The following is a 21,780-nucleotide window of genomic DNA, read 5'->3' on the forward strand; positions in this document are numbered from 1 at the left end:
AAGATAGATAACCATATTGCTAAGTTTTTGTGGGATCATTGAACAGAATTGTTTGTAGTCTCACAGTTTGAATGTCTACTTTATATGCTTTAATTTTGTAATCTGAACGACCATTTCTAAGATGACAGTATGTAATCTATTAACTAGTGACTTCCTACTGTTTATTTTTTTTTTTTTGAAATTCTGTATCACTTGTATCCTTTTTCTGTTTTTTTTTTCTTTTTCTCCTTAAATAAAAAAATAATAATAATCCTGGGTATATTATTAAAAGAGGGTCACGCAGACCCTGGGATTTCTTTTAGGGGATGGCCCATGAGTATGCCTATGTGTTGAAGAAGGCAGGACTGTGGAAATAGTGCATATGTGAACTCTTTCAGGGTCTGGTTAGGCCCTGTTTAGAAGGTTGTTATTTTCGGGTTTTGAAGCAGGACTAGATTTCATGAAACATTCATGGTGAACAACAAGTGGTGAATAGTTAATTTATTTATCTGTACAATGGTATAAAGGATACAGATTCCATTATAGTCCTGTAGCAGCTCACTGAAGACCACCTAGACTAGTGTGAGCTGAGAGCATTTAGGATATAATTTTTTTTTTGTCTTTTTCCTTTTTATTGGTGCTGGGGATCGAACTCACGACTGCCTGCTTACAAGGCAGGCGTTTATGCTGCTGAGCTAAACTTCCAGCCCGCTAGGATATAATCTTAACAGATAAACAGATAAATTCTGTATCTTTCTCTCTTTTTTTTTGAGATAAGGTTTCATTATACAGTTCTGGCTGGCCATGAACTCACATGATAGCCCAGGCTGGCTTCAAACTCCAGCAGTCCTCCCTTATCAGCCTCCTGAGTGCTGGGATTACAGGCATATATCACCTTGTCTGGCTCTCATTTCTAATTGTAGTAACAAAACAAAAGACTGTCGGGGGCTGGGGTAACCAGAGCTCACTTACTTAGCTTGTTTGAGGCCCTGTGTTTAACCGCCAGCAATCTCATCTCTAAAAAAGTCCATCAAGCTTGAAATCAACAACATGAATCATAAAAGTTCAAAAAAACTTTTTGGGAGGGAAAAAGAAATCAAACTTAGGACATTGTTTGCCAGGCATCATTTAAATTTCACGTTAAAATAATCATTTGTTAAAATAGAAAAGAAAAAAGAAGAGGTAAGGCACTATACGTATGCTCCACCCACAAAAAGAGATTCTTGCACCAAGACTCCCCTACACTAGCCCCTGCTCTGCCCAGAGCCTTCCAGGCTCACTGAACCAGGTCTTCATTCTGCCTCTGTTCTCTTGTGGGAGGAAAGCACAAGGCTAGGGCCCACTGCCTTGTCTCAGACATGTCTACAAGTGCCAAGAAGTCACCTTAGTCTGCCCAGTAAAACTGAAATGAAGAAGTAACCATCCCATATCGCTCTTTGTCTGGCCCATATTTGCTGTCCTTAGACTCACTGCTAGGCTAATCTTCACAGCCAGCCCAGAGCAAGTCTTCTCAAAGTCACCAGGCTGCATGCTGAGGAGAGATGACTAGTGAACAAGAGGAGGCCACAGTGTCTGAGTCTAAGTCAACAGACTGCTTCCTTTGCTGAGAAATTCTTACTGCCAAAACCAAAATATCCAAACCACACTGAAGTCCACTGAACAGAGGTAAGCTCTGAGGCCGGCTGCTGGTGAAAGCGCGGCATCTCACTTTGGGCAGGCACAGATCAGGGCCATTCCAAGCAGCACTACTGTGTGGATCACTACCTCACTTACAAGAGAGCAAGCCATGGTTCCACTGGGCCAAGGAACAGCTCCCAGGCCAGGAACTAATCAGCAACAGAGTGAGGATCTGTACCCGTGCCCTTAGTAAATTTCCCTTCTGCTCAGCCACATAGAGAAGCTCACACACAGCTGCTGAGGACAATCACTACTTGGCACCTGCAGCAGCACTGCCCCACAAGTGTACCACCAGGAAGGCAGGAAGCATGAAGTGGGCATGGCACAGGGCCAGAGGCAGCAGGCATTAGGGGGAGCTTCTAGATGGACAGAAAGAAAACCCCACAATCCCCACTGCTCCCAGGGTACTGCTTTTACTTTCGAGTTTTACTCTGAGAGGGAGACTCCCAGCAGATCAGAGCATCTTGACAAATCTAGGCCCAAGGGAGAAATGGTCCTGGTTTTGAAATCAAAACACACTTAACTCCTACCTGCTCTGCACATCATGTGATCTAAATTTCAGTTTCCACATCTGTAATTGGGGGCAAGCACAGCAACTGGTTTCTCACAGGGATGTGTTTGTGGACTAAATATAGCAAAAAAATGCCCAAGCACTGAGTTTGGCACCTGGCAGAGAGCAGTGCTTACTAAATTCTAGCCTTCCATATCAGAAAAAACTAGTTTTCCTCAATCTAAAGCCTATGGCTCTGCTTCAATCATTCCGTCCTTTCAAATCCTAAATTCTATGTCTATTATACACATGCATGCAATGGTTAGAGGCAAAAGCACTGAGTGAAGCAAACACTGACATCTGTCCCCATGTTCCATGGATGGCTGATTGCCAAGAGAACAGTAACTTGTGATGTGGCAGGTCAGTTTAAACATTTCCAATGAAACATCACTTATTCATTGCAATATATTGACAACATTACACTTATGTGTGACATACTATACTCTTCCATGCATTAGGGAGATACAAAGCTATGCTCACTTACTGGAAAATTTACCTTTCTATGATGTTTCCTTAAGTTGCTAGGCTAACAAGATGCATGCAAAGAAATAGACACCAGATTTATGACACGATTTAAAGCTAAAAATTCAAGGATCTACTCAGGCAAATATATTACAATATGAAGGACAAGACAGAAATAAGAGAGACAGGATTTAGAGAAAATATAACTGGAAATCAAATAATCTTTTATCACAAATTTAAATCTAAGTTATCCAAGATTTATTAGAAAACACTATAAATTACTACTCAAAGAGCACATTCTATTTGAACACATGCGATTTAAAGCAAGACACTGTATAGAACAAAGGGCCCTGATAACCACCTACTCTCTAATATTCCCATGATGACAAGGATGTTACAGCAACATCTATTATAAAACTGAAGAGCCAGGCATGGTGGTGCAGACTTGTAATCCCCGCATTTGTGAAGCTAAGCCTGGAGAACTGCCAACCTGCACTACATGAGTTCAAAGCCAGCCTGAACTGCATGGTGTCATCCTGTCTCAGAAAAACACAAAAAACTGAACAAACTTATTTTTAGTTAATCATTTTTTGTGCAATGCAGTAAAATCTTCACCTAGAATATGATTTACAACTTCCTAAAATATATCATTTATCCCTTGTGCAGTGGCATACACATGAAATCACAGCACTCTGGTAGGCTGAGGCAGGAAGGCTGCCAAGTTTGAGCTCATCTTGGTGATTTAGCACGATCCTGTCTCACAATAAAAAATAATACTGAAAAAAAAAAAGGGTCATGTGTGTATCTCAGTGCACAGGCCTAGATTCCATCCAAGATACTGTGGAATACAAAGGAGTGGAATGGAATGGAAAAAAAAAAAGAAAGAAAGCTAGGCATCCTAAAATACGTAACAATAAAAGCTAGCACAGTACTAGATAGGAGGCATTTTAAGTAGTCCATTAAAGACTATAGCATATGCCCTATAAGTTGATGAGATTTAGAATTCTGATTATAATCAATAAAATCTGATTCGTATTGTCTGTATAAAGTTCCCATAAATTTTACACTCAGCAGTGGCCCCTCCCCTTGCTCCTGCAGTATGCAGGGTTGAATCCAGCTGGGCCACTCAACAAACTACACTGCCAGCCACGTTTATATTTTTATTTTGACATAGCACATTGCTAAACTTCTCATGCTGGCCTCAGACTTAAAATCCTCCTTCTTAGCTTCCCCAGTAGCTGGCATTACAGGCATGTGCCACTGCAGTGAGCCCAGATTATTTTTTAACCTAGGAAATACTTCACTCATGAATCATGCAGATCCTGTACAATCTAAGGAAAAACATTCAACCAATTATATCTTGCTTGTAACCACATTGACAAATTATATATTAAATATAATTGATCACTACTGAGCAAAATACATTTTTAATGACAAAAACCCCAAGCCCCACTAATCAGTCATAATCCAGCTCAGACTCACACGTGCTTGCCTGGTTAGCTGTGCAGAGCCATCACAGAATGGGGAGGGGCTGAGAGGGGAGCTTCATGGACAAACTACAAATTGATAGGGACCTGAGGCCTGGATTAGAATTGAATCTGGAGATGGTTAAAATAAAACAAACACAAGGGTGGCATAAGAAATCAAAACCAACAATGGAAGCACACAGACCGTCAGCCAGCATGCTGAATTAGAGAACCAGGAAGAAAGAGTTTTCCTCCGTGGTTGTGTGTGGTACTGGGAATAGAAGGCAGGGGTACTCTAACACTGAGCTATGGTCCCATATTTTTTTCCTTTTAATTTCAAAACAAGGTCTTGCTAAATTGGGCAGCCTACCCTTGAACTTATGATTGTCTGCCTCAGTCTCCTGGGTAGCTAGAAAGATAGGGTTCACCCACTATGCTTGGGATACTCAGCTCTTTTTGAGTCAGTGTCTTCCTAAATTGCCCAGGCTGACCTTAAACTGGCAAACCTCCCACTTCAGTCCACAAGTAGCTGGGATTACAGATGTGTTGCTGCACTTCTTTTACAAATACTGGAAAGAAGGACACAACTGATAAATGAGATTGTCAAAAAGATGAAAATACAATGCCAGGCTTGGTGCCACATGTCTGTAATCCCAGCATGTGAGAGGCTGAGGCAGGAGAACTGCCATGAGTTCAAGGCCAGCTTGAATTACACCACAAGATCCTTTTTTCAAAAAACCAAACACTAATAAATAAAATAAGTTTGAAAAGAAGAAAAAGGGTCAGGGATATAGCTCCATGGCATAGCACTTGCCTGTCAAGCAGAACATCATGAGTTCAATTCATAGTACCAAAAGAAAAGAAAAAAGAAAAGAAAATGGTTTGGTGAGTGGTTTGGTGCTTGCCTAGTATGTGAAAAACCCTAGGTTCAAACCCAATATGTCCAAAAAAAAAAAAAAAAACAGGAAAAGAAAAGAAAAATATTGCTCAGTTAGTTAACAGTATAAATCATAAATACATCCAAATGTCACAAAACAGACTGCTGACACTGAACATTCCACTAAAATGACTTGCTTAATTTGATTATATTCTGGCTAAGAATGCCACTAAAAAGTAAAATGTATAGCAAGAGAAATAAAACCAAAGATACAAGTACAGGTGCAAAGCAGAATGTTGTAAATACAATTTCACATGAAATGAGATCTCATAGGCAAGATAAGCACAAAGCCTAAACTACCCAAAAACTATTCACACATTAGAGCTGATGTAACATCCAAAATTCAATACCATACCTCTGTGCCTGAGGAAAAATATGAAAAAATTAGAAGACACCTGATAATGCTCCCTTTGCCACAGTCCCAGAGAATACTCACATCTCTTTAGCGAACTCAAAGCACAACTAGTACTGAAAATCCTTGTTTAAGGAGTGCATGTACTTGAGAAGCTGAACATAAAGAAGAACACATGATGACAGCCAAGAAGCTGCAAAGATGAAGAATCCACATGAGGGTGGAGGACAAACTCCCATAAACTAAGTGGGAAAAGCTGGGCAAGTTCTCCTCTACCTTTTTAAAAGACCACAGAAAAGGAGAAATTTCTCAACCAGGGGGAGGCGGTATGTCACGATCTGACAGCAATACTGTGTTGTATTATTCATATTTATACTCATTCAACAGTGCAAATGCTGAAAATAACCGACCAAGGAAAGGACAAAAAAAAAAAGGAATCATTATCCTTAACACTCCAAGCACTCAACATTATGACAACCCTGTAATTTTTATCACTTATTTCATGAACATCTCGTTCCAATTTCTTGTTCATCTCTTCAGACTTGATGAGATCCTTTCTTGCTGTGTCAAGATTTTCTTGCAGCTCTGACACATGGCTGGAAAGTGCAGCCAGGAGCTCCTTCATCTGACTCTGCTCTTTTGAATGTTTGTGTATGACTTCTTGGAGCACAATTATTTTGGCAAGGTCTTCCTCATGGCTTAAGGAGCCAGCAGAAGATCTCTGATGGGTAAAATGGACACTCTTAAATAACCTTAGTGTACTACCAAATAAAATACTTTTGAACATAGGGACTATCAAAATGGATTTATGCCATCTGTTGGATGATAGGACTCTCAACAATCACTTTAGCTGGAAGCAGGCCATTCCAGCAACAGCATCCAAACAGCATCACACACGAACCACAAAATATAAGAAATCAGCAACAGAACAAAGAGAGATCTCAAGGACTTACCTTTCCATTAGTGCTTGGTGTTTCTTCTTGTTCATGGTCAAGCACTCCATCTCTTGGTGATTTTTTCTCATTATTCTGTTTTTTAAGAGCCATTAGCTACAATCGAAAACTGAGTATGAGACTACAATAACTTATGGAAGAGTAATGAGTAAAGACAGCAAAATTCCATTTGGAAAAACATAATTCTACAGTGCTGAACATAGTATAAAAAAGACAGTACATGCCAAAGCTGACCATCCATAGCAGAACCAGATTACTAGAAACAGAATGTACTGACTGCTTGACAACAAATTTAGAGATTCTTGCAATCTGAAATAAAAATCTAATCCAATAGTATTACAGGCTTCACACTGTTTTTTAAGAGATTAAAATAAAATAATTTTCCCTTTTCAGGGCTAGGATGATGTCCCACAATTACCTCCTTGTGCGTGGCGCCCAGTTCCTCTTCCAGCAAGCTGCACCTTTGCAGTGCTACACGTAATTGCTCTCGCACCTGAAAAGAGTTGAGTTTTTATATGCATACGCACACTTTCCATATAGTTATCCTGATATTGATGAAAGGCATATAATAAAGTACTTTCAATGTCTTTCATTGCTAGTACTGTCAAGAAAATGTCCTTGTTAATGGCTTTAAATATTAAGGCCGGGAAACTCTTGTTCCTAAATAAATGAACACTATCCAGTTCTTAATGGGCAGTCAATATTCAGAAATAATCAATTGAAGACTCACATTCCAGTTAGTGTTTGTTGATTATGCAGAACATTGCCTTTTAATACAGAAAGTCTGTTTACAAGAACTCAAAAACTTAGCAAACCTTAAAGGTAAACAAACACATGCAAAGTCTGCCATGAACCCAGCAAGTGTAAGAACCCAGAACCACTAGTGTAGCTCATGTACCTCTTTGTCCAGGGTCTTGTGGTGGTCAAATAAGAATGTCAGTGCTTTTAGCACTTCCATCTCTGTGGACACATCTGCAGGACACCGCGCCTGCCGCTTCATCACAGTCGTTTCGAGAGAGCGTTCATGCCTGGAGACAAGGAACTCCAGATGTTCCAGGAACAGCTGAAACCAGGCCAAAGGGGGCGTGTAAAGAGCACCTTCAATTTCACATTCAAATCCTTCATAATCTCATGGTCAAACAAGTTCAAATTCCTACAATTCAGTAGAGTTAGGTAAATTTCCCTCAATTGTATTCGAATGTCATGAATTTCCATCACTAATTTCTTTTATTAACAAGAAGGTCTCATTTTGTAGTCTAGGCTGGCTTGAGGACTTACTAGCTAGCCCAGGCTGACCTCTAACTCAAGACATTCCTGGCTCAGAATGTTGGGATTGAAGGCATATGCCACCATGCTTTGCCTTCTATCACAAATTTTAAGCAACATTTAATACTGAACACACTCTACAGAAGGAAAAAGCACAAAACACTTAAACCAGAGCTCCACTGACCCTCATGTTGTTCCTTTCTGCTTTTAGTTCAGCAATTTCTTTTTCCTTCTCAAGCAGCTGTTCCCTGCAAATGTTGAGCTCTTTTGCAAGCGTTGAAAACTCCTGCAAAGCAGCAAAGTAAAGGAATAAATCAACACATACATGAATAAATTTAAAAAAAAAAAAAAAAACCTCTTAGGCAAGACTTCCATTGGCCTCATAGTCCACACACACAGGCAACCCAATCTCAAGATACATGGCAAAGGATTCCCATTCTCCTCCAGAGAAATGGAGATCAACCATTTGCCGTAAGGTGACATAGGTATTCCCAATGGAATGAGAGTCTAACCCAGGCCATCTGACTTCCCTCCACCCTGGCACTGCTGAAAGCACAGCAGGGGATAATGAGTGTCCAGGTCCACCTCTTTAGACTTCAGGAAATAAAAGCATTTTCCTCAATTGGCATCCCAAAATGAAGCATCTGAAGACATTTGTAAGTCAGTCACAGATCTGAGACCTAGAGCCCTTAGAGAGATCAAGGAAAAAAGGCCTAGAAGGTCACTATCCAATTCTAGTCCCCTCTCTATTCTGATTTTCCCTTAGTCCCTATAGTCTCCCTGAATCATTGGAGCAAAGTCAACTATGAAGAATGGGCTTACTGCTAGGACTAGGAAGCCTTTTGTATTCTCTGTAAAGGCATTCTCAAAACACTATGCATGCAGCAGTGTAGGAGATCTTGCAAAAGGCAGAGAGAAGCTGCAGGAGTCCTGCAGCACTGTTCTGTGCTAAACCTTGTGTTATGACACCGGTTCACAGATACCACAAATGAACTGAATTGAGCAATGTGAATTTGGAGCAAAGCAACTCTGAAATAAGTAAAATCATCTGCCAGTGTTTCTGGCTTTAGGTGCTTTTCCTTTAAAAGACAAGAATAAAGATCTACCGGATAAATAATCAGTCCTTCAAAAGAACATGTGCTTGAGCTAGATAATTCTAGAAAGCTAGTTTAACACAGGCGGTGCTCTTACAGGGCACTGGTAGCAATTGTTTGCAGCTCACAGTCAATCTCATCACAGAAAGCACAGGCCCATGAAGTCTGCTTTAACCAGACCACGACTCATGTGCCTATGTGAGCCACAGTGAGATTGGGCAAGTAAAGTGAGAGAGAAATAGAGATGACACTGCCACAGAAAGCACTGGAAAAGAGCAAAATTTCTTTTAAACTAGCTTTTCTTCTCCAAAAACTCATGACTGTGGGTGAGCCGAACTTAGCCTGGCAGGAACTTTGCAGCCTGCTCCCCAGGGAGACCTGAAATGATGAAAACCACTCTTCAAAGCTTCTGGAAATGGCTCAAAGGATAACAGTAAATGAGGAAATTATCTATTCAAGAAATATCAGGAATAAGGCCAGGAGTCCATGGTATTTGAATTAGGACTTCTATTTGCCTCCCCCACCCAGCTCAGCATAGCGGACTCCTCCAGCCAAAAACACAGGGCCCTTCACCAGGCCAAAACCATGGTGGCTCCCCAGATAACAACATAGAGATTCTTCTCCCCAGGCCAGCAGAGCCTTCTCTTTCCCAGCTAGCAACACATGATTCTCATATCCAGACCAACTGAAGGCCCCTTCTTCCCCCAGGCCAGCAAGGTAAGGTCCTTTCCCCAGGCCAACAACACAGGCTCTGCTCCCTGGACCTGCCATGCAGGATTGTCTCCTCACACTCAAATGCCCCCTCACCAAGGCCACTAACATAGGGTCTGCTTGCTCCTGCCTGCCAACCAGGTAAAAATCATCCAAATGTGTCTTAAAACCTGACAGAGTTCCAGCCAGTGTTGAGACATCTTCATAGGCCCAAAGCCAACCTTCAGGAATGGGACTTGTGGATGCGAAGCAGTAGGGGAAAGGGTATTGGCCAGCCGGCCATCTAGACTTCTGTCATGTTCTCTACTAAGTGTGAGCCCTTCCCTGTGGTACAGATTTCTCCTGTAGATGCCAACACGGCCCTGATCGAGGTACTAACTGGCATTGGCCATGGTGATAAGCAAGAGCTCACTGTCAGGTCACCTAATAAGTACCATTCCTGACAGAGTGTGCCCTCTCTCTAATGGAATCTTTTATCAGAAAGATTCTGGGGCAGGTAGAAGAAAAGTAGACTCTAGTTACTCTAAGTCAAAAATCAAATCAATTCTATTCACACACCTATCACATCAATAGGTGGGCCTGGCTCTAGGCCTGCCTGAATTGAGGGCCTTGAATTTTTCTCATTTTGTCTCTCTTGCTGCAATCTGGCTCACCTTTGGTGACTTACTGCCAATGCTCCGTCTTTGACCATGTCCACAACAGACTGTATCATTCTAGCTAAGGTCTGTTTCATTTACTAGATTCCAAGTTGTTTTTTTGTCATACCTGCTTCGTTTTACCGCCAGTCCCTGTTACTATGGATGTTAATCTGTCTCTAAGTATCATGCTCACTTATTTTGGCAGTTTTGGCAGATTCTCCACCCATTTGTGATCGAGTGAAATAGGCACCTGTTTGTGAGTAGTCATCTCTGTAAGCGTGTCTTAGTATTATCTATTTTTAAGCACTGTGGAATCTAGTTTCATGCTCATCTAGATGGGAGGCTTTATGTTGTTAGCAGTCTCCCTCTCCCAGTCACTTCCAGCTACTATAAAAAAAAAAAACTACCATAGTCATAGGCTGGGTATTAATAAACAACAGATAATTATTTCTGACAGTTCTAGAGGCTGCAAGTCTAAAATCACATAGGATACAATGTTAACTTAGGATACAATCTTAAATTAGGATATATAACATATGATATAATCTTAACAGATAAACAGACAAATTCTGTATCTTTCTCTCTCTTTTTTGAGATAAGGTTTCATTATACAGTTCTGGCTGGCCATGAACTCACACTGTAGTCCAGGCTGGCTTCAAACTCCAGCAGTCCTCCTGTATCAGCCTCCTGAGTGCTGGGATTACAGGCATATACCACCTTGTCTGACTCTCATTTCTAATTGTAGTAACAAAACAAGACTGCTGTGGGCTGGGGTAATCAGAGCATGCTTACTTAGTATGTTCAAGGCCCCGTGTTTAACGTCCAGCAATCTCATCTCTAAAGAAGGCCATCATGCTTGAAATTACTAACAAGAATCATAAAAGTTCAAAACTATTTTTGGGAGGGACCCAAAAATCAAACTTAAGACCATGTTGTTTACCAGGCATCATTTAAAATTTCAGGTTAAAACAATCATTTGTTAAAATAGAAAAGAAAAAAGAAGAGGTAAGGCACTATACTTATGCTCCACCCACAAAAAGAGATTCTTGCACCAAGACTCCCCTACATTGGCCCCGCTCTGCCCAGAGCGTTCTAGGCTCATTGAACCAGGCCTTCATTCTGCCTCTGTTCTCTTGTGAGAGGAAACCCAAGGCTAGGACCCACTGCCTTGTCTCAGACCTTTCTACAAGTGCCAAGAAGTCACCTTAGTCTGCCCAGTAAAACTGAAATGAAGAAGTAACCATCCCATATCGCTCTTTGTCTGGCCCATATTTGCTGTCCTTAGACTCACTGCTAGGCTAATCTTCACAGCCAGCCCAGAGCAAGTCTTCTCAAAGTCACCAGGCTGCATGCTGAGGAGAGATGACTAGTGAACAAGAGGAGGCCACAGTGTCTGAGTCTAAGTCAACAGACTGCTTCCTTTGCTGAGAAATTCTTACTGCCAAAACCAAAATATCCAAACCACACTGAAGTCCACTGAACAGAGGTAAGCTCTGAGGCCGGCTGCTGGTGAAAGCGCGGCATCTCACTTTGGGCGGGCACAGATCAGGGCCATTCCAAACAGCACTACTGTGTGGATCACTACCTCACTTACAAGAGAGCAAGCCATGGTTCCACTGGGCCAAGGAACAGCTCCCAGGCCAGGAACTAATCAGCAACAGAGTGAGGATCTGTACCTGTGTCCTTACTAAATTTCCCTTCTGCTAAGCCACATAGAGAAGCTCACACACAGCTGCTGAGGACAATCACCACTTGGCACCTGCAGCAGCACTGCCCCACAAGTGCACCACCAGGAAGGCAGGAAGCATGAAGTGGGCATGGCACAGGGCCAGAGGCAGCAGGCATTGGGGGGAGCTTCTAGACTGACAGAAAGAAAACTCCGCAATCCCCACTGCTTCCAGGGCACCGCTTTTACTTCCAAGGTTTCCTCTGAGAGGGAGACTGTCAGCAGATCAGAACATCTTGAAAAATCCAGGCTCAAGGGAGAAATGGTCCTGGTTTTGGAATCAAAACAGACTTAACTTATACCTGCTCTGCACATCATGTGATCTAAATTTCAGTTTCCACATCTGTAATTGGGGGCAAGCACAGCAACTGGTTTCTCACGGGGATATGCTTGTGGACTAAATATAGCAAAAAAATGGCCAAGTACTGAGTTTGGCACCCGGCAGAGAGCAGTGCTTACTAAGTTCTAGCCTTCCATATCAGAGAAAACTGTTTTTCCTCAATCTAAAGCCTATGGCTCTGCTTCAATCATTCCGTCCTTTCAAATCCTAAATTCTATGTCTATTATACACATGCATGCAATGGTTAGAGGCAAAAGCACTGAGTGAAGCAAACACTGACATCTGTCCCCATGTTCTATGGATGGCTGATTGCCAAGAGAACAGTAACTTGTGATGTGGCAGGTCAGTTTAAACATTTCCAATGAAACATCAGTTATTCATTACAATATATTGACAACATTACACTTATGTGTGACATACTATACTCTTCCATGCATTAGGAAGATACAAAGGTATGCTCAGTTACTGGAAAATTTGCCTTTCTATGATAGTTCCTTAAGTTGCTAGGCTGACAAGACGCATGCATAGAAATAGACACCAGATTTATGACACGATTTAAAGCTAAAAATTCAAGGATCTACTCAGGCAAATATATTACAATACAAAGGACAAGACAGAAATAAGGGAGACAGGATTTAGAGGAAATATAACTGGAAATCAAATAATCTTTTATCACAAATTTAAATCTAAGTTATCCAAGATTTACTAGAAAACACTATAAATTACTACTCAAAGAGCACATTCTGTTTGAACACATGCGATTTAAAGCATGACACTATAGAACAAAGGGCCCTGATAACCACCTACTCTCTAATATTCCCATGATGACAAGGATGTTACAGCAATATCTATTATAAAACTGAACAGCCAGGCATGGTGGTGCAGAGTGTAATCCCAGCATTTGGGAATCTGAGCCTGGAGAACTGCCAACATGTACTACACGAGTTCAAAGCCAGCCTGAACTGCATGGCGAGATCCTGTAATAAGCAGATGAACAAAGCTCTATAAAAATAAAAACAGAAATAATTTCTTAGATAACTACAGAGATGGTGAGTGACTCTAGAACTATATGGATAAAAAGATAAATAAAGAGCGTAGGGAAATAATGGAGACCATGAATGCCTAGCACAGGAAAGAAATATTGTGCTCTGAGTGAATGATTTGGGGATGATAATGAATAATGTATGTGCCATTGTTGCCCTGATTGCTGTTTTGAAATTTTTGTTTTAGTTTTTTTTTTTCTCAAAATAAAATGGGTTTGGGGGGAGAGGAACCAAGAAGAAATAGATTCAAACAGATATCCAGGAGATTATAGAAGATGAATTACAGTTAGCAATCATGGAAAGAAAGATTTCTTAAAAGAAGCAAAGGACCAAAAAAAAAAAAAAAAAGTCAATCCAGTGGCCACTAAATGATGCAAAGAGGAATAATGTAAGATTGACTGGAGTCAATGAAAAAGCAGGAGATACCACAAATTGCTTAAACTTGTTTACAAAAGTAATGGGAGAAAAATTCCCAAGCAGGGTAAAAAATTCAACACAGAGATAAGTGAAGAAATTAGCCATTATAAAAACTCCAATTCACCACTACAAAAACAATCTATACCAAGGCATATAATACTCAAAATTCCACAAATTCACCACAAGAACAGATTATTAAAAGTTGTTAGAGAAAAGAAACAAATCACTTATAAAGAAAAGCCCATCAGAATCAGCAGACTTCTCAACATAAATGCTCAAGTTAAGGAGAGCTTGGAGTGAAGCCTTTCAAGCCCTAGAAAACAACCTCCAAACTAGATTGATTTACACTGGAAAACTAACTTTCAAAATTAATGAATAAAACTTTCCATGATAAAGAACACCTGAGGAAACCCACGAACACCAAACCAGCACACCAAAATGTTCTGATGGACATTCCTGAAAGAGATATTAAGGACTACAACTCCATGAAGAACAACAGAATCAATCAACCAGGCAAGGCAAGCAATTCACAGAGGAGGGAAAAAGAGAACCAATGATAAGAGAATAAACATGAAAAGATAAGTCAATACATATCAGTTATAATCAATGTTAATGGCCTCAGTTCCCCAACGAAAGAAACAGACTGGCAGAATGGATCAAAAAGCAGGATCGAACAATATGCTGCATACAAGAAACACATTTTATTCAAAAAGAAATTCACAGACTGAAAGGTCAAAGGATGGAAAACAATACTCATGTAACAGGAACCTGGAAAAAAGCAGGGGTAGTTATTCTATCTGCAGACAAAGGGATTTCAAGCCAAGACTGATTAAGAGACAAAGGTCACTGTATCCTTGTAAAGGGAACAATCCAAGAGGAAATGATAACAGTCATAAATATATATGCACCAAATGCCAACCATGGAAAACCCAACTATACAAACAAATATTAATAGACATGATAAGCAAAATATGCGCTAATACATTTATAACAGGGAATTCACTATCCCACTGTCACAAATGGGTGGATCAACTAAACAAGAAAATCAACAATGTAATGTCAGAACTGAACCAAATTGTTAAACAAACGGATTTAGCAGATTTCTACAGTGTATTCCACACCAGAACATCAGAGGACACATTCTTTTTGCTGCATATGCAACCTTCTCCACAATAGGACACATTGTAGCTCACAGAACATGCTTAAAGAAATGGAAAGAAGTTGAAATTATTCCAGACATATTATCAGCCCACAGTGCAGTGAAACTGGAAATCAATGGCCAACTACAAGATTCATAAACATATAGATATTCAATAATACCTTCCTGGATAACCAATGGGTTATAGATGAAATTAAATAGTATCTATAATTAAATGATAATGCCAATACATTGTAACAGAACATAAGGAACACAATGAAAGCAGTCCTAGGAGGGAAATTTACAGCACTGAATACCCATAGCTGAAAAACAGAGCAAGCTCAAATAACCTACTGTTGAACCTCAAGCTTTTAGATCAAGGGCAGGTCATGCCTAAAGCTTGTAAAAAGGAGGATGTTATAGAGAACAGAGCAGAAGTTAAAGCAATGGAGACTAACAAAATAATACAAAGAATCAATGAAACAAAGAGTTCTGTGTTACATTAAATGAACTTGACAAACTCTCAGCCAACCTTATTAAAAACAAAAAAGACCCAAACACATACAATTGGGAATCAAAAGGTGGAAATCACAAGAAGCCCTAAAGATATTCAGAAGATCCTCAAAACCAAACCTACTTTGAGAATGTGTATTGTAAGATAGAAAACAAAGAAGAAATAGACAGATTCCTAGTTACATATGAATTACCACAGCTGAATCAAGAAGGTATAAAAATTCTAAATAAATCAGTATCTGTCAGTGAAAGTGAAGATGTAATTAAAAACCCATCAATAAAGAAAACCCTAGGCCCTGACAGATTCACTGCTGAACACCACAAGAAATTTAGAGAAAACCTAATACTACTACTTCAGTCTCTTTTAAGAAATTGAAAGAGAAGCCATACTCCCAAATTCATTCCTGGAAGCATGTATTATCCTGATGCCAAAACCAGAAAGGAATCCAATCAATCCTTGACTGCAAATTATACTACAAAGTTATTGTGATAAAAACTGGCAAAACAAAACAACCAGACTCAAGGATCAATGGAACAGATTTTAAGATGTAGAAACAACTCCAGCATACTCAATCATCTTATCTTTGACAAAGGAGCCAAACATACTCACTGGAAGAAAGATAGCTTCTTTAAGAAATGGTGCTGGAAAAAACTGGCTTTCCACATGCCAAAGATTACAACTAGACCCATATCCCTTCCCAGGCATTAAGCTAAAATCCAAATAGCTCAAAGACTTCAATATGAAAATAGAAACAACTCCAATCTGCTGGAAGACAGGTAGAACTGAAGACTTTGGTATAGGCAAAGATCTCATGGGAAAAAACCCCAGTTGCAAAGCTTCTATCAGAAATAATCAACAACTTGGACTGCATCTTATTCAAAATCTTTTGAAAAGCAAGAGAAACTACCAAGAGAGTGAAGAGACAACCCACGCGATGGTAAAACATTTTTGCCAGCTGTTCCTCAGACAAAGGATTAATGCCTAAAATATATAAGGAGCTCAAAAATACAGAACCACCCCCAAATTCAAAAAATGGGCATCAAAAATGAACAGACCCTTTTCAGATGAAGAAGTAGCAATGCTAAAGAAATACATGAAATACATGATAAGGGGCTGGGCATTTAGCTCAGTGGCAAAAGCACCTGCCTTGCAAGCAGGTAGTCGTGAGTTCGATCTCTGGTACCTCTCTCACTAAGTCACCTCTCCCATTAAATAGGCACCAGAAAAGCTAACATAAAAGAATAAACAATGGGGGCTGGGGATTTAGCTCAGCAGCATAAGTGCCTGCCTTGAAGCAGGTGGTCATGAGTTCGAGCCCTGGTACCAGTTTAAAAAAAAAAAAAAAGAATGAACAGTGTCAGGGGTAAAGATGATATGCGCACTGACTTCTCACATGCTGTTGGTGTCAGTACAATGCCACTTTTAGCAATATCTCTTACGGCTGAACAAATGCATGGGATATCTATCACTCCACAGTTCTCTGCTTTTTTTTTTTTTTTTAAAGGATCCGAGGGCCAGGGATATAGCTTAGTGGCACAACTCCTGTTTGGCAACACAACGTCCTGAGTTCAAGTCCCATTACCTCGCCCCCCAAAAAAGACAGGTTCTCAGTATAAAGCCCAAGAGGGGCGCAAACTCGCAGTCTTCTTGCCTCAACATTCTGCCCTGCTGAGTTTATAGGCATATGCCGCCATGCTCAGCCATAGCTTCACTCTCATACACAAAAGAAATAATACACAAGAATACTCAGGATAGAATTGATAAAAACTGGAATCAACCTGAATGTTCATGAATAGAAAAGAACAAATTTTGATATATTGGTATGCTGGATTACCAGACAACAGATGAGAATAGGCAAAAAATATAGGACACAGGTAAATCTCATGAACAATGAAACAACCAAGAAACACAATATAGGTACTATTTTACTTCATTTAGTCAAGAAGAAGCAAAAATAATCAATGGTGAGAGATCAAGACCATTGTTAGAATTGGAGGAAAGGTACAAGGATTCCTCATTTAACCACCAAGTCCTATTCCTGTCAGTACAGCGTTAAAAGAATTAGTTGCTAAATGAGGAGCTGTATATAGTACATACATTACAACACTCAGCACAAAGAAATGGTCAAAGGAAACTCCAACTTGATGACTTTGCCTTTATTTGCACAACTTCTATGCAGTATATAATGTACAACAGAACATGAAACTACAGTACCATAGAGTACCATCAGAAAAAGTATAGTACTGTATAAACATTACAAACTAAAAAAAAAAAAAAAAAAAAAACATTGAGAGTCTCTGAACCAGATGTGCAGAACTTTACAAAAAACAAAAAAAGAGGAGGCATAAGTCTGAGCAGCAGGGAAGTCCAAACAGTTATTAAGCAGGTAATTAAATGAGAAACACCTGTACTGGAAACTAGGCAGGGGCTTCCAGTGTTTCATTTTGATGTAGGAACTGTTTCTCAAGTGTGTTGGCTCTATGGAAAATTCGCTGAGAAGATTTCTGATATTTGCTATAGTTGGGGGCCTTCATTCTGAGGAGCATTCTCTGCTCTCTTTTTATTTTTTATTTAAGACAACTGCTAAGTTTCTCAGGCTGGGCTCAAATTTTTGATCCTCCTGCCTTGGCCTCCCTAAGGGTTGAAGATTCCAGGAATGCACTACCATGCCCAGCCTTTTACTTCAATTTTTAGAAGTAGGGCACATTCTGACCTGCCTACCTAATGTGCCAAAAGTACACCGGGCACTTACTTGACAGGCCTCTCTAGTCAAACAACTACCAAAGATGAGCCTGATTCCAGGAAAGGAAAAGGACCAAAACAAGTTTGTTTCATGGTTTCTGTGTTTCTGAAATGCTGCATCAGGTGCTCAGATGGTGACGGGACCTGGTGGCATCATCACATTATGCACTAAACTAAGCATTTCCAGGCTGCTACACTGAGAACCCCCCAGAAACAAATCACCAGGCAACCACCTCATCAGCAGGTGTGACAACACCCACTGCCTGAAACCAACTCTACAAAACTCCTGTCACTTCCCTCTCAGGTCCTGCCTGCCTGTTTTTTCCAAAAACTGAATAGATTAACTATGTATTAGATAAACTGTAGATATATCTCAAATTATAGTCAATATATTACAAAAACAAAACTAAACCATCACAAATTTACAAATACCTGTATATACTATAAAATCCTTCACATAAACTGCTCCCCATTACCTCCCTACACAAATACAAGTTGGCCAGTTCTTATAATCTTCTATAGTAAAATCTGACCTAAATAAACTCTGACATTTATAAGATTCCAATGAGAAAAATCTTAATGTGACTAGGAGGGATGGAGCTCAGTGACAGAGCACTTAGGCAAACACAAATGAAGCCCTCCTTCAACCCTATGCTCCACAAAAGCAAACAATTTACTGATTCTCTAACCAACAAAAGAAACATATAGCACTAACATCAAATTATTGTTTCTAAAAAGGAAATTCAAATGCTTGGCTTATTAATCTTTCAGGAGAATTGACTATAGCCAACAAATACATTAGGGCTAGTGTTCATTTGCCGATTTATCACTGCAGACTCATCATGACAGCATAGATGTATGCTTATTCAGGTCTACCTGAATGGACCAGAAAGGCAACTATTATGAACAAGTAAAATGGTACTCGATGGCTTATAAACACCTAAATAATAAGCTACTTATCTCCCACTATGCTGTGTACCATTTACCTTACATTTTTCTAGTTTTACTATGTTCTCCCTTCGCATGCCATTCAGTCTCCATTTAATTCCACAAGAGGCAGTTTTGAGATACTGGGCTGAATGTAATATAATTAAAGAAAGAACTACAGTTGTTTCCAACTTTGAGGTGGTTTTTACTTTTATATATTTGTTTTTGGTACTGGGGATCAAACTCATGACTTTATGCTTGCCAGGCAGAAGCTTATGCTGCTGAACTAAATCCCCAGCCCAGTTGTTTTAAACTTAGAAGTCTAGTCTAAAAGGAGAAAGTTCCTAAAGAATAAATTTCCAGTTTTCTATCCCTTATTACAAATGTGATTTACAAACACCGGTATTCTGTAAAGATCGTCTGTAAAAATTTTTCTCTGTGAAATCAATCCTTGTCTACCAAATTTCAAGGGCTAGAGATAATATCTCAGCAGCAACAAGCATCTGCTTGGCAAGAGCAAGGTCCTCAGTTCGATTCCTGATACCAAAAACAAAAAAAAATTATTATCTACTAAATTTCATTAGAAAACTGCAAATCCTTGAGATACAATCCTAAACACACATATAATTCCTGAGATACAAGCCATGGGAAGCCTACATTAAGCAAGAGATCTCACAAAACAGAATCAAAGAAACCAAGGACCATGCCGCTTGGTTGTTGTTTCAAGTCTTTTTAAAAAACCTTCAAAGTGCATTCCCAAATCTTTAGCAGTTCCTCAGCGAAGAGTGAAAGTAGTAAGATATTTTCACATGACTTTACAGAACACTAGTTTGTTTGCCCTAAGTAGCTGAATCCCCAGGAACTCTGCATGCGCTTACAAACACTAGGAACTATCATTTGACAAGTGGTTGGTTACACAAAATATACAGGTACAAAAACAAAAGATGGTACCACAGAAAGACACGTAACAGAAAAAACCTGTAGTTTCAGGTGAAAACCACACATACCTGTGGAAGCGCAGTATTGAGTTGTCTCTGCAACGAATCTCTCTCATGACCAACCTCGAGTAATTTCCCCTGGGTCAACGCCAATGTTTCTTGAGTCTCTATCAGTGTGCTCTGAGCAATGTCTGTTTCTTCTAGCATGGACATCATGTGCTGTTCAAAATGGGAATCTGCATCTGGTTGTGAAGGGCAGCCAGATCCATGGTTTTCACTTCCTCCTGAAGGGCCTTCTTCACTGATGGTGGGCATCACCTCACACATCATTTTGGAACAAAAACACAGGACTAGTCATTATACGGAAAATACAGGTTCCCACAAATCTACAACTTTATGAGTATCTGTAGCTAATAAAGGAAAGCTGACAATCTCTTTATTCACAGATCTGTTATTCTTTGGATGCAAATACTCTGTGAAGATACACCCAGGCACCCATTAAATGCAGAAAGCCACCACATGAAGACACTAAAGAAGACAACAACGCTGGGAAGATGTAAGGCCCAAAGAGAGCTACTTATTTCTCCTATAAAGAATAGAGCAAACCATGTGAGGTTTTGTTTGCAAAAGCAAACTTTTTAGTTTTGAAAACAAGTGCGCTTCTGTTACCTAGTTTTTTTCTATTTCCTGGTAGGGGCCCATTCCACTCGATCCTTTTTCAGGAAAAGCACAGAAGCAGTATACAGCCAGGAAAACTGACAAGGACAAAATCCAACAGGCATCTTACATCTTACATCTTATTGACTGTGTGCAGTCAGCTCCTGGGAAGGCCTGCCTGAATTCTTGGGCTTAATTTAGTGAACACAGAAAGGAATTGGATTTGCTATGGCTCAAGAGAGATGTTTTTCAAGGACTGCAGTGGTTGTTCAGTCAACCTAACTTAAGTTTACAGCTAAAAAAAAAAAAAAAAAAAAAAAGAAGGCTTCACAATGGAAATACAGCAGTTCAGTACAGTGGAGAATGGTTAGGAAGGAAAGGTAAGAGGTACGATCATGAGAGGCTATTAAGTGTGTCACATAGACAGACGGGCCTAATGAGGGCGACAGGGATCGCTGAAGACTTCCAGGTAGTACCCCAGGCAGGTGCGACCCTCCAGCAAGAGATCCCCGCGACCGCACACCTGACCACGATGATTTCTAGCACCTCACCGGGTGCTGTACAAGTTCTGGCCCCACTTACCCTAGAGCTTTCCAGGACGCGGCCATACAGGCGAGTCCACAGTGCCATCACTGGGGTCTCCTGGGCAACGTGCAGTGGTTTAGAATCCGTCCCTCGAGACCTAGGGGGTCCTGCTAGCCGCGAGCAGGACCAACCGCCAGCGCAGGACCAACCGCCAGCCAAGCGCTGAAGCTTTGCCCCCGCCCACGCGCACCCCCGGGTGACATTTGGCGGGTGGCCCCTGGCCAGCTCCAACCTTCCTGCCTCAGTCTCCCGCTCCTTACCTTGCGCGCAGTCTTTTTTTTTTTTTTTTTTTTTTTTTGTCTTTTTCATTTTTATCGGTACCAGGGATTGAACTCACGACCGCCTGCTTGCAAGCAGGTACTTATGCCACTGAGCTAAATCCCCAGCCCCCCGCGCGCAGTCTTTTTAAACATTGCGATATAAAACAAAAACCATTCTTAAAAAGCAAAAAGGGTTCAGTTGACTTAAGAGTTGTCATCACTCGGGGGCTGGGGGTTTAGCTCAGCGGCATAAGCGCCTGCTTTGCAAGCAGGCAGTCGTGAGTTCGATCCCCGGTACCGATAAAAAGGAAAAAGACAAAAAAAAAAAAGAAGGCTTCACAATGGAAATACAGCAGTTCAGTACAGTGGAGAATGGTTAGGAAGGAAAGGTGAGAGGTACAATCATGA

General features: G+C 40.4%; 1 protein-coding gene across 1 annotated transcript in view; it reads right to left on the bottom strand.

Annotated features, from left to right (window-relative positions):
- Positions 1-21,403, bottom strand: part of LOC111756560 (liprin-alpha-1-like) — a 59,645-nt gene extending 38,242 nt beyond the window's left edge. The window contains exons 1-6 of the mRNA XM_063235129.1: positions 21,110-21,403; positions 19,940-20,188; positions 7,827-7,928; positions 7,275-7,439; positions 6,795-6,869; positions 6,377-6,472 (exon numbers count right to left, since the gene is read on the bottom strand). Coding sequence (XP_063091199.1) covers positions 6,377-6,472; positions 6,795-6,869; positions 7,275-7,439; positions 7,827-7,928; positions 19,940-20,188; positions 21,110-21,157 — 735 coding nt within the window. The 5' untranslated portion in view covers positions 21,158-21,403. The remainder of the gene's footprint in view (positions 1-6,376; positions 6,473-6,794; positions 6,870-7,274; positions 7,440-7,826; positions 7,929-19,939; positions 20,189-21,109) is intronic.
- Positions 21,404-21,780: the final 377 nt, after the last annotated feature.

The sequence above is a fragment of the Cavia porcellus genome, unplaced genomic scaffold, assembly GCF_034190915.1.
Source record: "Cavia porcellus strain 051 isolate PalLab524CR breed Dunkin Hartley unplaced genomic scaffold, mCavPor4.1 scaffold_25, whole genome shotgun sequence".
Classification (NCBI taxonomy): domain Eukaryota; kingdom Metazoa; phylum Chordata; class Mammalia; order Rodentia; family Caviidae; genus Cavia; species Cavia porcellus.